At 45.0% G+C, this 15,251-nt stretch overlaps 1 protein-coding gene across 10 annotated transcripts in view; it reads right to left on the bottom strand.

The window, feature by feature from the left end:
* Positions 1-10,427, bottom strand: part of RUFY3 (RUN and FYVE domain containing 3) — an 82,408-nt gene extending 71,981 nt beyond the window's left edge. For 5 of the 10 annotated variants that reach the window (XR_006606719.1, XM_045079842.1, XM_045079844.1 and 2 more), the window contains exon 1: positions 9,913-10,427. Coding sequence is in view for 8 of the 10 variants with exons in the window: in XM_045079842.1 (XP_044935777.1) it covers positions 9,913-10,264 (352 nt within the window). In the remaining 2 variants the exon portion in view is untranslated. The remainder of the gene's footprint in view (positions 1-9,912) is intronic. The other 5 variants (XR_006606720.1, XM_045079839.1, XM_045079841.1 and 2 more) reach the window with 1 other exon arrangement.
* Between the last annotated feature and the right edge of the window lie 4,824 nt (positions 10,428-15,251).

The raw sequence follows: 15,251 nt of genomic DNA, 5'->3' as shown, positions 1-15,251 counted from the left end.
TGAAACCAAATTCTTCCTGATCACCACGAAGGATACACTACTGACCGTACCTCCACCTGAGGAAAAGAGCTGAAAATAACCGAGTTCCTCCTCATCTGCTAACTTAGGGCCTATGCAAAACACTTGATAGAATCAGTAGTGTGAAAAGATAAATGAAGAAGGGAATTATTTTCTAAAACGACTTATTCCAGGACTTCTTTAAATAGCGAACTTCAATGTGTGATTTTAATTATTAAAAAACATAACAAATATCAACAGAACCATCGCCCAACAGATGAACCAACAACTTGAATTTGTGCTCCTTCTCTCTTCTGAATTCCTGCCTCCGCTTTTGAGGCAATTACTTCTGAAATTTGTGTAAACCATTACCTTACTTTAAAAACACTATTATGAAAAAAATTTAAAAAATACTATTATGACTATGGATACCTAAACAATGTGTTTAGCTTCATCTTCTTTTAACTTTACAAAAAGGGTTTCAGTCAACATTGCATTTTTATTTTTTATTTAAAGATTTTATTTATTTATTTGACAGACAGAGATCAGAAGTAGGCAGAGAGGCAGGCAGAGAGAGAGGGGGAAGCAGGCTCCCTGCCGAGCAGAGAGCCTGATGTGGGGCCTGATCCCAGGACCCTGGGGTCATGACCTGAGCCGAAGGCAGAGGCTTTAACCCGCTAAGCCACCCAGGCGCCCCAACACTGCATTTTTAAAGACTCATCCACACTGCAGTGCGCAGCTATGGTGCACACTATCCTTTTATCCTTTTGGCTGCTGTATTGCGAGGTAATAATCCATTGTATATGTGTAAAGAATTTTCTGATCCATTTTCACGCTGATGAGTATATATGGGTTATTTCTAATCTTGTTTCAAATGATGTTATTTAGATACTTTTCAGAAATAGATTCCTTGTAGGTATGTTATTATTTTTTTTTTTAAGATTTTATTTATTTGAGAGACATACATAATACAAGCGAGGGGAGAGGCAGAAGAAACAGGTCCCCCATTGGGGACAGCCGACAGATTCCCCCACTGGGGGGCGGGGTAGGGCTTGAACCTAGGACCCTTGAGATAATGACCTGAGCTGAAGGCCCCTGCTTAACCAACTGAGTCATGCAGGTGCCTTATGTATGCCAATTCTTAAAAGATTTGAAGGTAAGAGACCATTTCACTTACTTCTTTTACAGGTAGTTGTCTCCTCCTATTACCTAGTTTCTATACTGCACACAGTGGTGTTTTTTTAAATGTATCAACTTGTGCAACTAAATCGTTTGTAAAGTTCACAAATTCTACTTCCCCAGGATTCCTGGATTACAGTTTTACAATTTAAGAAGAAAGATCTTACCCCCACACCCCCACATTTTACTAGTTGCTATTAGCACAGAAGGGTTTCTTTGATAAATTACCATCATGATGACACTGGTGGAAGGTACAGATGTTTCTGTTAAATTGTAAGATTTTTTATTCCCCTGAGAGACAGAAAGTGCACAAGGGGAGCGGGCAGAGGGAAAAAGAGTCTTAATCAGGCTCCATGTCCAGTGTGAGCCTGACGACACAGGGCTTCATCTCATGACTCTGAGATCATGACCTGAGCTGAGATCAAGAGTCCGAGGCTCTTGATCTGTGTGACTGAGCCACACAGATGCCCCTAAATTATAAGATCATTCAGTTGAACGGTCACGATGTTTTCACATGCTCCCTACAACTCCTCTCACTTCCTTCCGTCTCTCAAACAAAAATCTATTATGTCCGCCTCTAATGCTGAGATTTCTACAAATTTAGGTTTATAACATTTGAATGACTCAGTACTACTTTGAAGTATTAACCGAGAATGGTAATAAGTACTATAAAATGATTATAACGGAGAAGCTGAGTTATTATTTTGTTTGTTAGAAACAAACACTACACTACCAGAAGTATTATAATGTATAATTTTTTCACTTGTTAAAATTAACCAGCATGGGACTCCTGGGTGGCTCAGTGAGTTAAAGCCTCTGCCTTCAGCTCAGGTCATGATCCCAGGGTCCTGGGATCGAGCCCCACATCGGGCTCTCTACCCGGTAGAGAGCCTGCTTCCTCCTTTCTCTCTGCCTGCCTCTCTGCCTACTTGTGATCTCTCTCTGTCAAATAAATAAATAAAATCTTAAAAAAAAAAATTAACCAGCATAAGACCAACTAACTCCTACCTTAATAATAAAAACCAATTTCATGGCTAAGTGCCACAGGCAATGATCTACAGATATAAGGCTGCCAGCAACTTAGTAGGTATTCCTGGCAAATATATTCTGCTCTTGTCCCAATTTACTCAGCTATAAAACTAAATAACTAGCTTCACAAAGATCATGGGCTCCTTGAGAACCTTGCCTGCTTTGCACACCTCTTTATACATCTGCTTAAAAGTAGTACCTACCAAATATCAGAGTCTCAATAGATACTTGGTATAAATATAGAACTCCAAAGCACTCTGTATTCTTGCAATGGTATGTTTTCACCCTCCTATTTCACCTTAACCATGAAAACTCCCAATTTCTGCAAAATCAAGCTGTATTTATGCCCCAATAAACAAGTCATTCTAACACAGACTTTATTCATTTGTACATAATAGATTCGTTCATCTAATATGCACAGGGTGCCTACAATGTGTTCGTCACTATAAACATGAAGAACAAGGTAATAGACAAGAAACAGGCAATTATAGGTTTTTAAGAAATTCCTAAGTCCTTGACACACAGACAACTAATCAGTGTTTTGTTTACATGTACAACTATTTTCTCTGTCAAACTGGTGACTTATGGATTTCACATTCATTTATTCATTTAGCAAGCGGAGCTTTGGTGGGTAGAATGAGAAACTAGAGGGTTGCTGCTGTCTGAAAAGGAGCCTTCAATTTAGGATGGGATTTCAGTAGTGGAGCTGATGAAGGAAGCTGAGAGCATGTGGACTGTAGGGCCAGAAGGCCCACAGCAAACTCTAGATTCTACCACTTGGAATATTTGCTTCTGTGCCTGCTTCTTTTTTTTTTTTTTTAATATTTTATTTATTTATTTGATTGAGAAAGGGAGATCACAAGTAGGCAGAGAGGTAGGCAGAGAGAGAGAGGGAAGCAGGCTCTGCTGAGCAGAGAGCCCGTTGGGGGGGTCGATCCCAGGACCCTGAGATCATGACCTGAGCCAAAGAGGCAGAGGCTTAACCCACTGAGCCACCCAGGCGCCACTTGTCTCTGCTTCTTCAATGGCAAATGCAGACGTAATATTAACTACTTCAGAGGTAAAGGAAGTAATGTAAATAAAATGCTCAGCATGGCACTTTGTACAAAGTAAGCAGTCAATAAATACCAGCCATTACCATCACTGTAAGTGCTTGGGAATTCGGGGGGCCGGGGTGGGGGGGTGAGATGCTCACAGGACTGAGGTAGATTCGGGGGGCCGGGGTGGGGGGGTGAGATGCTCACAGGACTGAGGTAGAGGAAAGCAAAAAGGAAATGTGAGCAAAGGCTATGCTGGGGCATTTCTCGGGCCTTGCGGAAGGAAGAAGAGATGGGTCAGAATTTTACCATTCATATCAGATGACCAGATTTCTTAAGTTCATAAAAAAGGCAGGGGAAACAGATGCGTCTATCTTCGGAGAGTCCCTAAACAGATTTAAAGTTAGAGGAACCACATTCTAAAAGGCAGCTTGCTCAAACAACTTCTGCTTTCAACATTCCTCTTGCTGAGTGTGTGACAGTTTCTCTTCTCCTGTTTTATAAAGTTTCAGACTTTCCCACCTCTGCCCCACCTCCATGCCTCGCCCTCTGACACCTGTTGCCTGTCAAGTCTATGTGGTATGGAGCAACTGTAGAACCAGTCAGTCATGAACAGGGGCCCTGCAAACAGGATACCAGCTTGGCCAGAAGCCCCTGACTGATGTTTTAGAAAGACCATGAACCTTTCATAATTATAGTGGAGAAGGGGACCATATTGGTACTCTCTCAAATATGACTGCTTTTAAAACTCTAAAAGCATTTCATTTTGGGGTGCCTGGGTGGCTCAGTGGGTTAAAGCCTCTGCCTTTGGCTCAGGTCATGATCCCAGGGTCCTGGGATCGAGCCCCACATTGGGCTCTCTGCTCGGTGGGGAGCCTGCTTCCTCCTCTCTATCTCTCTCTGCCTGCCTCTCTGCCTACTTGTGATTTCTGTCAACTAAATAAATAAAATCTTTAAAAAAAAAATAAAGCATTTCATTCTCCTAATTTTAAGCCATGCTTATGATACTCGACTGACTTCCCAAAATAAATGTTAAAGCTAATAGTTAAGCCACTTCACACTACAGGAAGAAGTTTCCCTGTTTATAAGGTTTAGGTGTGATATCCTGCAAAGTTCATTATAATGGGACTCCCTGGGGTACCTGGTTGGCTCAGAACATGTGATTCTTGATCTTGGGGTTGTGAGTTCAAGCCCTAATTGGGTGTAGGGCTTACTTATAAGTAAGTAAGTAAATAAATAAATAAATAAAAACAATGGGATTCCTTTATTTATGATGGCTACATGTTACCTTTTGTACAATGACAAAGAGTCAGTGTATCTCTTAGGCAATGCTCTTATTTAAGGACTTTCCAAAAATACTAGACAACAAGGAAATAGCACCCAGTTAATTCTGCTACACTCTCCCCATCACCCTCCCAGACTTTTTACTATCTATAACCTACACTAGAAAAATATGTTCCCTTAGCTTCTTTGTAAGATTCTACCTTGTTAACATAGATTTCTTTTAAAAGCCAAACAAAAAGGAAAAAGATACAAGACAGAATAAGTCAGGGGAATATGTTTTGAGGACAATACTAGTCTTTTAGCCCTAAAAGTTGCTTTCTTTGCCACCCTTCCTCTGCTCTCTCTCAGCAAATTTTACTGCCTTCTACCTAAACTGAGTTGAGGAGTATACAATGATTAAGGACATGAATTACAGTATCATACTATGCAGGAATATGAATTCATTCTCTGTACCTCACTTAAAAAACTGCATTATAAACAAATAGTGAATCATTATGTGGTATATGCAAAACGAATATAATGTCATATGTCAATTATACCTCACAAAAAATAAACAAAACACCTCTGGAGATAAGGCCAGATAATCTGTGCTAATAAGACATCCAGGTGATTCCTATAAGTGCTAAAATTTGAGGTAAGAACTATCCTAAAACCACAAGATCTGTGTCTCCGGAATGTCAACTTTTAAATCCAAGGTAACTCTACCAGAATTTCTGTATTTTATAATAATTTAGAAAAGTTAGAGATACTGAATCAAATATTCTGAAGAAAAACATGTTGTATCCATATATGTATATGAATTCTATATGAACTACTCCTTCCCATTTTTTTCTTTTCAGTTTTCATTGTTAAGAGAGTGGTTTTATGTATTGGCACTTCTACCTATTGGAAATATTATGAAATCAAAAAATCGGTAAGTATTGGGGCATCTGGGTGGCCCAGTGGGTTGAGCCTCTGCCTTCTGCTCGGGTCATGATCTCAGGGTCCTGGGATCCAGCCCCACATCCGGATCTCTGCTCAGCAGGGAGCCTGCTTCCATCCCCCCACCCCCAACCCCACCCCTGCCTGCCTTTCTGCCTACTTGTGATCTCTCCCTCTGTCAAATAAATAAATAAGATCTTTAAAAAAAAAATTGGTAAGTATTGATGATACATGTGAACTTTCTAGCTCTCTGCATGGCACACGGAAATATTCCATAAATGGCAGCTGCTGTACTACTATTATCTTACTGCTCACATTCTTTATCTGAAGTTGTTTGGGTTATAGAACTATAGTTAAACTTCATCTAATGAAGTCTTTTGGGATCCTCCAGTATCCAGAATGAAGCTAAGATCAGAATTAAGAAAAAAGAAAACTCTGTAACAATCAACCAATGAAGAGCAGGATGGGAACAGTCAAAACAAAGTCTCAGAGATGACCTCTAATATTCTGAAGTCATTGCTTTGTCAATCTCAGAGCGTGCTCTGACTTCTTGATAATGCCAGAGCAGAGGAGCAAACGAAAGGAAGGAGGCAGGAGGAAGGGGAGAAGTGAAAGTTCAGGCAGCAGTGGTGATAAAAGCCAATTTGGGAAGGGGAAGCAGCAGACAGGTTACCACAGCCACAGGAAACGGGGGCATGACCCAGCTCCACTCCCTCAGCTCAGGTCACTGCAGCTATAGGTGCAAGGGACCTACCTGCAGTTAGCTATTTAAATACTCCTGAATCCTGGGGCGCCTGGGTGGCTCAGTGGGTTAAGCCTCTGCTTTCGGCTCAAGTCAGGACACCAGGGTCCTGGCATCGAACCCTGCATTGGGCTCTCTGCCCAGCAGGAAGCCTGTTTCCTCCTCTCTCTCTGCCTGCCTCTCTGCCTATTTGTAATTTCTCTCTCTGTCAAACAAATAAACAAAATCTTTAAAAATAAGTGAATAAATAAATACTCCTGAATCCTAAACTCCAGTTCTGATAGTCACTAACCTACGATTAGATACTGTCTGAAGATGCTACATTGCTGAAGGATGGGGTTGTTTTTTTTTAAATGGGTGTTTATAGCTGCCTATAGATAGTGATCCTTAACACAGGTGTAAGCATTTTTTTTTCAGGGAAAGCATTCTTAATATAGTTGGAAAAGAGCTGAAGATTTGTGAATCACAGCACTGTAAACTGAGACACTGCTCTGTTCTACGTTTATTATACCAAAAAGCTGTCTTTAAAAAAGTCACAACTCAATCTGCCATTCTCAAATCTACCAGTATAAAGATGACTGCTCAAAGTGTTAGGGTTCTGATGGTTCAGTCCTATCCCCAGGACTTTTGAGTTTGAGCAGGTACCTCTATACTTATGAAATAGGATAAAGTAGTTTTGTCTTTTCAAAATTTAAAAAAAAAAAAAAACATGCAGCAGATGAACCAATTAATGTGTATTCAACTGCTGACCACGTGTAATGCTTTATGGAATACTATTAATTGATGAAAACAGAAGAGAGACAAAAAACCAGAAATGTCCATGGAGGATAAATTAAGATCAATGAATAAATACATACATATACACACACAATAACGTGCGTACATGCACATGTACATCTATTTTTATGTTGCGTGTATGTGTATAAACTAGACATAACACTTTTTTCTTCCCTTACTCATTCCTGCATTTATACATAAATGAGAAGTTCCTCCCCAAATCAGGGATTCTTAAAGTGCATCTGTGGATGTCATTCAAAACAAAGCTTCTGAACTCAAATATAAAGGTGAATTTTTCAAATCTCTGGATACAGGTAAGATTTCTAAAATAAAAAGATGACATTGACTTAATATACAATACCTCAAAGTTATTATATATTACGCACTTTTGGCAAATAGATTAGCAAGAGTTAAAAACTAGGTGTTGAGGAGGCAAACATTCACTGGGTGTTGACGCTGAATCCAAGTACCACCCTGGCGGCTGAAATGAGAAATCTTCTTAAAACTGTTCTAAGGTTGGGAGCGCCTGGGTGGCTCAGTGGGTTAAAGCCTCTGACTTTGACGCTGGTCATGATCCCAAGGTCCTGGGATCGGAGCCCTACGGCAGGCTCTCTGCTCCCCTTCCTCCTCTCTCTCTCTCTCTCTGCCTGCCTTTCTATCTACTTGTGATCTGTCTGTCAAATGAATGAATAAAATCTTAAAAAACAAATAACAAAACCAAAAACTGTTCTAAGGCTGCTCAAGTCAACAGGCAGGAGACCCAGAGTTCTGATACTTGATCAAGTACATCATAGAAAGTAATATTGCACTGAGCACCAAGAAATGTTGTAATTAATATATAGAGTACCCCTTTTTCCAAGTATGACTGTGTTCTGAAGTAGATATAAAATAACAAGATAAAAATTAAAACTCAAGAACTACTTTAATACACTACTACTACTGCAAGGTAGAGACTAAGAGATCATAGGTATGAAACCTCAGTTTTAAGTCTTCCATTCCTGATCTTGATCATGCTTGGGCCCTAGTTTTCTTTTCTTTTCTTTTTTTAAAGATTTTATTTACTTATTTGACTTATTTGACAGACAGAGACCACAAGTAAGCAGAGAAGCAGGCAGAGAGAGGGGGAAGCAGGCTCCCTGCTGAGCAGAGAGCCCGATGCAGGCATGATCCCAGGACCCTGGGATCATGACTTGAGCCAAGGCAGAGGCTTTAACCCACTGAGCCACTCGTTTGCCCCTTAGGCCCTAATTTTCTAACAATTAATAAATAAATAAATAAATAAATAAATAAAGCCAACCCTTAATAGGGGAAGAATCAAATAAATTAACCTAAATTCAGATAATCCCCACAAATGACAATGGCCAACAGTTGAAAATTTCTTCTGTCAAACTTTGTACCAGAACTGTTGAGAGTTATAAAGAATTGACTGGACTGTTTTCACTCTATAGTGATAGTTAATAACCAGATTACACAGAAATAAAATTTTAAGGATAAAAAAAGGGCTGTGCTTAAACAAACTAGAAAGCAGATTCCTTAGAAAACTGAAAGTACTGTGGTCAATATTCTTATCTCCATCTCCTCTGCTTATTAAAGGACTAATTTCTACCTTAATTAGACTCCCATCTGGAGATGAGCACAGACCACTCCAACACACAAACTATGGTTTCACTAAGACTGTTAGTCAGTGGTCAGAGCTGGCCCCCTTTCTAGGTAATACAGAAAAGGTCACACGGGACTACTACCTCCAGCTGAATCCAGTGGCCCCCTAAGCTAGGAGAACCATGCCATCCGTTTTCCAACTCGGGGGTTTGCTTAAAGATCACGGGCTTGGTAGGCAGGGAATCTGGGTCAACTTCATTCCTTCTCTAAGGCTGTGACCTGGGACAGGTCACTCAATAATACTGACCCTTAGCTTTATCTGAAAACGTGGCGTCGTTATCTCACAGAGATGTGAGGATTAACTCTGATAATCACAGCACATGCACCCAGAAAATATTCGACTAATGTTAATCTTTTCATAGGGGATGGATGAAGGGTTAGAAAAGGCAAAGTCGGGATTTCTTGGTTGAGGGGAGCAGTTAAAAAAGGTTTGCTGCGGCGATCAAAGAAACCTTTAGCTCTGTCTCTGGGAAAGAGAGATCCCCTCATCCCTTTAGGCAAGTTTCTCCCCCTTTTCGGAACTCACACAGCAAAGTATTTCGCATTTATGGCACGCCTGGTATCTCCAGCCACATTTTCCTACTGTAAGACCCTGTCTTGTCGAACCAGATTTCACATTCCTCCCAGTCTTTTTATACACATTGTCCGCCCTAGGGCCCCGCTCACGGCGAGCAGCAGTGAACCTCTGTGGGCCGACACAGCCCAAAGTGGGGTCCGCGGCAACCAGAGGGCTCGCGCGTCCGGGGCGCCGAAAGGCGGAGGCCTCTTCCTGCCAAACGCTCCAACCTCGGGAGCGGCCCCTGCAAAGCCACACGTCCCCCTTCTCGGCATCTCGGGTACTGGTCCCGATTTCTCTTCCCGGTCCGGGGGGACGAATCTGTGGGACCTACGGCCGCGCCGCGAACGCTCGTAAAAATTGTACTGGTGCGGCTGAGGCCGCGCGGGCGGCGGCGGCGGCGGCGGCGGCGCAGCAGCCACACCTACTCGGCGGCCGCGGCGCCGGGAGCCCTCCCCAGGCGGGTCGCCGCGGCCGCCGGGTCTCCGGGCGCCGCCCCCTCCTCGGCTTCTCCGGGGAAGGCGCCCCGCCTGGGACCCGGGGCCGGGATCCGGCGAGCACGTGGGAGGCCGGCGAGGACCAGCGCCCGGCCCGGGAGGGGCGGGGAGGCCGGGCGGGAGCCCGCGGCCTGGGGAGACGCGGAGGTAAACAGTCCGGCGGCCGGAGCGCGGCAGTTCCCCGCCCCCCGCCCGCCTCCCGGCCGAGTCCCCCCGCTTCCCGCCGCCACTCACGGTGCTTGCCGCCGCCGCCGCCGCCGCTCGGGTAGCTCAGCAGCAGGAAGGGCAGCGGGGAGCCCGGCGACGGCGGCGTCCTCCAGGCGCGCTGCTGCGGCGGCGGCGGCGGGCGCGCTGCGAAGCCGGCGCCTCCATCGCCCGGGTAGAGCAGGAAGAAGGGGGCGGCCACCGGCGAGCCGGGCTCCGACTGCCCCGCGGGGGAGGCCGGCGGCGGCCCCGCCTCGCCCTCTCGGTCCGCCGCCCCGGCTGGAGCGCGGCGCGGCTCCTCCGGCTGCGGCTCCCCGCCCCTCGCCGGCTCCTCGCTGCAACTTTCCGCGCCGGAGGCGGCCGGCGGCGGGGTCTCAGCCATGCTCGCTCCTTCCTTCGCCGCCGCCGGCGGCTCGCTCCCGGGCGCGGGCAGGGGAGCGGAGGGTCACGGCGGCGAGTCGCCGCCTCGTCCCGTCCGCGCCGCCGCCGCCGCCACCTTTCTCCTCGGCCGCGGGCCGGCGTCTGCGCTCCGCCGCGCCGTCTACAGGCCGCCCTGCCGGGGTCGGAGCCAGCGGGAGCGGCGGCCCCGCCCGACGGCGCGGTCCCCCTACCGCCGCCTCCTCGCGCGGCTCCTCCCGCCCCGGCCCGCAGCCAGCGGCGCGGCTCCCCTAGGGGGCGGCGTCCTCCTCTGCCCACGTCCCGCCTTCCGCTTCCCTCCGCCGGCGGGGCCCTCCCTCCCGACCCCAGGGGAGGAGACGGCGCCCGGGGCCGCGACCTCACCCGCCCCGAGCCCGGCCCCCTTGGGCCGTCAGGGGTGTCCGCCCCCCGGGGCTTGAGGGGCGGGAGACGGGGCGCCGCCGCCCGCGGCGTTTCCCGGGGCTGCCGCCTCCCGTCAGCCGGAGCGCGGAGGCGCCGCGATCGCGGTGGGAGCAGGGGCGAGGCTCCTTTTAAAAGGGGCCTCCCTGCCCGCGGGTCCTCAGCGGCCCCACTCGCCTTTCACACGCGCGGACTCGAACCGTTGGTTCACGGTTCTCATGGCTGAGCGCCGCCTGGGACAGACTCGAGGGGGGCGTCCGCGTTCCGCCACCTCTTTTGTTCCCTGTCACGCGCGCCCTGTAGACGCGTCGTCTCTGCTGGGACGCGAGCTCCCGGGTTTTCGGGCGTTCCGGGCGCGCACGAGCGCATTTTCAACCAAACACGAGAACTGATGCGACCCGCGTCGGCTACAGGTCGACGGTTTTCCCTTCCGTGGGGCCCGGGGCTCGCTGGTCACTGGGCGCCGTGGCTCTATTTTCAGTGTTTGAGTCGATGCTGACGGATCCAGTCATTCCCCTCAGCAAACGCTTCTTTCTCCAATAGAGACGATTTCCGGTTATTACCGCGCTTTCTGACGCCGGATTCCGCGAGCCTCACGCGGGTTTCCTAGCGGGTTGGCTTGGTGCTCGGGCTGCGGGGCGCCGGCGTCGTGTCCATGCGGTCTCCGCGGCGCCGGCGTCGTGTCCATGCGGTCTCCGCATCAAAGCCCCCTGCTGTGGCTCATGGGCGCCCGCTTTTCTCTTTCTGTCCTTCCCGCCGCAGAGGGAGCTGTCCTTCTCTGGGAAAATAAACCTTTTCATTGTTATTCTCTGAAAATCACTCTCGAAGTTACAAGGAATTAACGTGAACCTTCTAATACTATCTTTCACCAAAAAACTTTGAAACAAAAACTAGTTTAAAAAACGTTTAGGAGCAGCCAACGTCAAGGAGCCTGACCGTTTTCTTGTAGCTTTTTCTGTTTCTGGCATTTCCCTGACCTGTTGATCCCAGCGCTGCAGCCTCCCTAAGTTCCTTGTGCTCTGAGCCAGGATTCCTCTTTTGTAAAAATTATTCTATTCCTTACTCACAGACCTGTTGTGGAGATTAAATAAGAAATTCGGGGAAAGCCTTTAAGACCAGACCTGTCAACTTCTTATTAGCTATAATGTTATTAGCTATATTTTATTACTGGCAAAACAGCATAGAACTTTCAGAAATAAACTCAACTGAGGGGGGGAAAAAACCTTTTTCATCGTATCTTTAGCATTTGGGGAGATTGTTTGGCCTTTTTATTTCAGTCTTGCTGAGGGTGAGAATCTTGATAAAAGACATGTTTGCCTTTTAGGAATTACAAACTGTAAAATACCTCGAAGAGAAAAACTTAAAGATTCCGGGTGTGTTATATGGTTTTAATGTCCATCCTTAACTGGATCTTCTACCTTATTTTTGCATGCAGAAAAATTTAAGTATGATTATAGCTCCTTCACGGAGATGTTTTGCAATGTTTCAGTAAAGAGTTTGACAAGAATATACACTTAACTCCATTGAAGGTAGGAGGAAAGAGCAGAGTCCTCACAAATCACAATCAGCCAAGGAAGTCATCGAGTTCAAGTACAAAACATGATCTAGTCTAAATCGCCAGCTTTGGGGTGCCTGGGTGGCTCAGTGGTTTAAGCCTCTGCCTTCCGCTCAGGTCATGATCTCAGGGTCCTGGGATCGAGCCCCACATTGGGCTCTCTGCTCAGCGGGGAGCCTGCTTCCCCCCCCCCCCTCTCTGCCTGCCTCTCTGCCTACTTGTGATCTCTCTCTGTCTATCAAATAAATAAATAAAAATCTTAAAAAAAAAAATAAATCGCCAGCTTTCTCCTCTCTCGTTAGCCAAGATCCCTATAGGTATAAGAAACACTGACATGCTGTGGAATCTTGCAGTGCAATTGTTTTTTGTGCGTGCCTCTCTGCATTTAAAAGCAGTTCTATTTATGTTTTATGTCGTTAATTAAGTGGCCGTGTAATGAATATAGAAAGCCAGCTGAAATATGAGTTCTTTAAAATTTATAGGTAAGGCTCTTTGTGAGCCTTTTCTTTAAAGGTGGATGGTACTCCAAGTTCCTAGTTGCTTATGCTTTTAGCTTTTGGATCAATAATATGATCACAGCTCTACATCAGCTTCAGTGCAGTAAGGGTTGATTCAGCTGCTGCACACATTTAAGGAAGCCAAGATTATAAAAACAAGCCTAAACATGTTGCTTCTTGAAAATTCACAGAACATCTTACTGTACTGTTTTAAAGGGACAAAATCCAAGCTACTGTAAGAATATTCATTTTCTTGTGAAATAAGCAAGAGAGGCTTTTCAACTACATTCATTTTGTTTTTATTTATCCTTCGGTTTTTTTGAAATCCTCTGGTGATCTTAAGGATGGACCCTTAGAACGTGTGACAACACTTTTTAGAAATCAATATCATGGATGTACTTTTAGCGTAAGCTTTTTAGAACTGTGGTGAGAGAAAAAAATACTACTTGGGAACAGATGGAACATTTTTGTTTTTGCTTTTTTTCTTTTTCAGTGTTGTGTATAGGCTTGTAATGATTCCAAGATAATGGTTTTTCATGCTCCTGGCTGGCTCAGGGGGAAGGGCTGGCAACTCAAGATCTTGGGGTCATGAGTTCAAGCCCCATGTGTAATGTAGAGATTATTTAAGTAATTAAAACTTAAAAAAATAAATAAGGGTGCCTGGGTGACTCAGTCAATTAGGTATTTCAGCTCAGTTCATGGGGCACCTGGGTCAGCTCAGGTCATGATCTCAGGGTCCTGGGATTAAGACCCACATCGGGCTCTCTGCTCAGCAGGGAGTCTGCTCTTTGCTTTCGCTCTCCTTCTGTGCTCTCTCTCTCAAATAAATATAATCTTAAATAAAATGAAATAAGGGCGCCTGTGTGGCTCAGTGGGTTAAAGCCTCTGCCTTCGGCTCAGGTCATGATCCCAGAGTCCTGGGATCAAGCCCCGCATTGGGCTCTCTGCTCTGCGGGGAGCCTGCTCTCTCCTCTCTCTCTGCCTGCCTCTCTGCCTACTTGTGATATCTGTCAAATAAATAAATAAAATCTTGAGAAAAAAAAAACAACTGTTGTTTTTTTTTTTTTTTTTGAGCAGTTTGTTTTTCATTGTGTGGTACTTGGGGAAAGACTTACTTGAAAACTATACACTCAACTTAAGATTTCATGTTTAACTTCTGATTTTAATCCAGAAATTTATTTACACCAATTAGTTAATATAAAGCCTCAGTGTGAAAACTCTCTGGAGAGTCCAATGTTCTTTCCTTTTGATTCACAAGGTTTTGATGACCGTCACTGACTTATTTTTGCAAAAGATTAATTATAAAAATACTTAGTCAATATATATATGTCCTCTCCGTGTTTATCTGTTAAACTCTTAGAAATATAAGCACTGCTTTTTTTTTTTTTTTTTTTTAGATTTATTTGTCCCAAAGAGAGGGAGAAAGAGAGAGCCCACAGCAGGCAGGGGCAGAGGGAGAGGGAGAAAAAGAATCCTCAGGCAGACCCCCCACTGAGTGTAGAGCCCACCAGGGTCTACCATGACCTGAGCCAAAATCAAGAGCCGGGCACTTAACTGACTGGGCCACCTAGGTGTCCCTATAAGCACTACTCTTAATATAATATTCTTAATGAGATTACAATGCGCTCTTAAGATACATTTATCTTCAGCAATATACTTAACCCAGGTCAAGCGATGGCAGTTTTCTTTGGGTGAAAGAAATATGGATGCATTTTTCCATTTTTCCACTTTCCTGTATTGCAAATAGTCTATGATGAAGGCCTAGCCTTTATAATAGAAAATAAAACATGTTGAGGGATGATTTTGATTAAGAGTTTGGTAATTATATATATATATTTTATAAAGTTCTATTAATAGCAAAGAGCAAAGTGGTGTTCCTTATGTTTACTGTGGAGAAGGGGCGTTCAAAGGCTTACACTAGAGAAGCTTATAATGTTTTGTGTCAGCTTGGAATTTAATACCTCAGTAATGTCGAAACTATGTGGTTGTTCAGATTTCTGGCCTTGTATGACTTTATTCACTGTTTTCCCACTTCTCATGCCTTCATCAGATTCTCTTTTAAATTTCTGTCAAATCTGTTCCTTAATTTGTTTTTGCTGCTTTAATTGGAATCTTCTTTTTTGCCTGTATTATTGCAATCCTAGCTGGTTTTCCTGCCTCTATTTTTAATCTATTCCAATTCCATTGCTCTACAGCAGTTAGAATGAGTAATTAGCTTATCTGAAGGTTGATCTAATTATGTTGCATAGATTCTTCAAAAACCTTGCTTGTCTTCTTCGTATCTGGGATACAGTCTAGGGTCTGTCATGACCTAAGCCCTCCCTGCCTTTCCAATATTATCTTCCAACCTTGTTTCGCCCTTGTTGCCTTTGGATAGACTTTTTGTTAAAAAAGATTTATTTATTTGAGAGTGAGAGAGAGCACGAGCAGAGGGAAGGGCAGAAGCAGAGGGACAAGCAGATGCCCCACTGAGCAGGAAGCCTGACATGGGGCTTGATCCG

This window comes from Mustela putorius, unplaced genomic scaffold, assembly GCF_011764305.1.
Source record: "Mustela putorius furo isolate JIRA1106 unplaced genomic scaffold, ASM1176430v1.1 tig00000430_pilon_pilon_pilon, whole genome shotgun sequence".
Lineage (NCBI taxonomy): Eukaryota > Metazoa > Chordata > Mammalia > Carnivora > Mustelidae > Mustela > Mustela putorius.
This window is presented reverse-complemented; position numbering and strand designations above follow the sequence as displayed.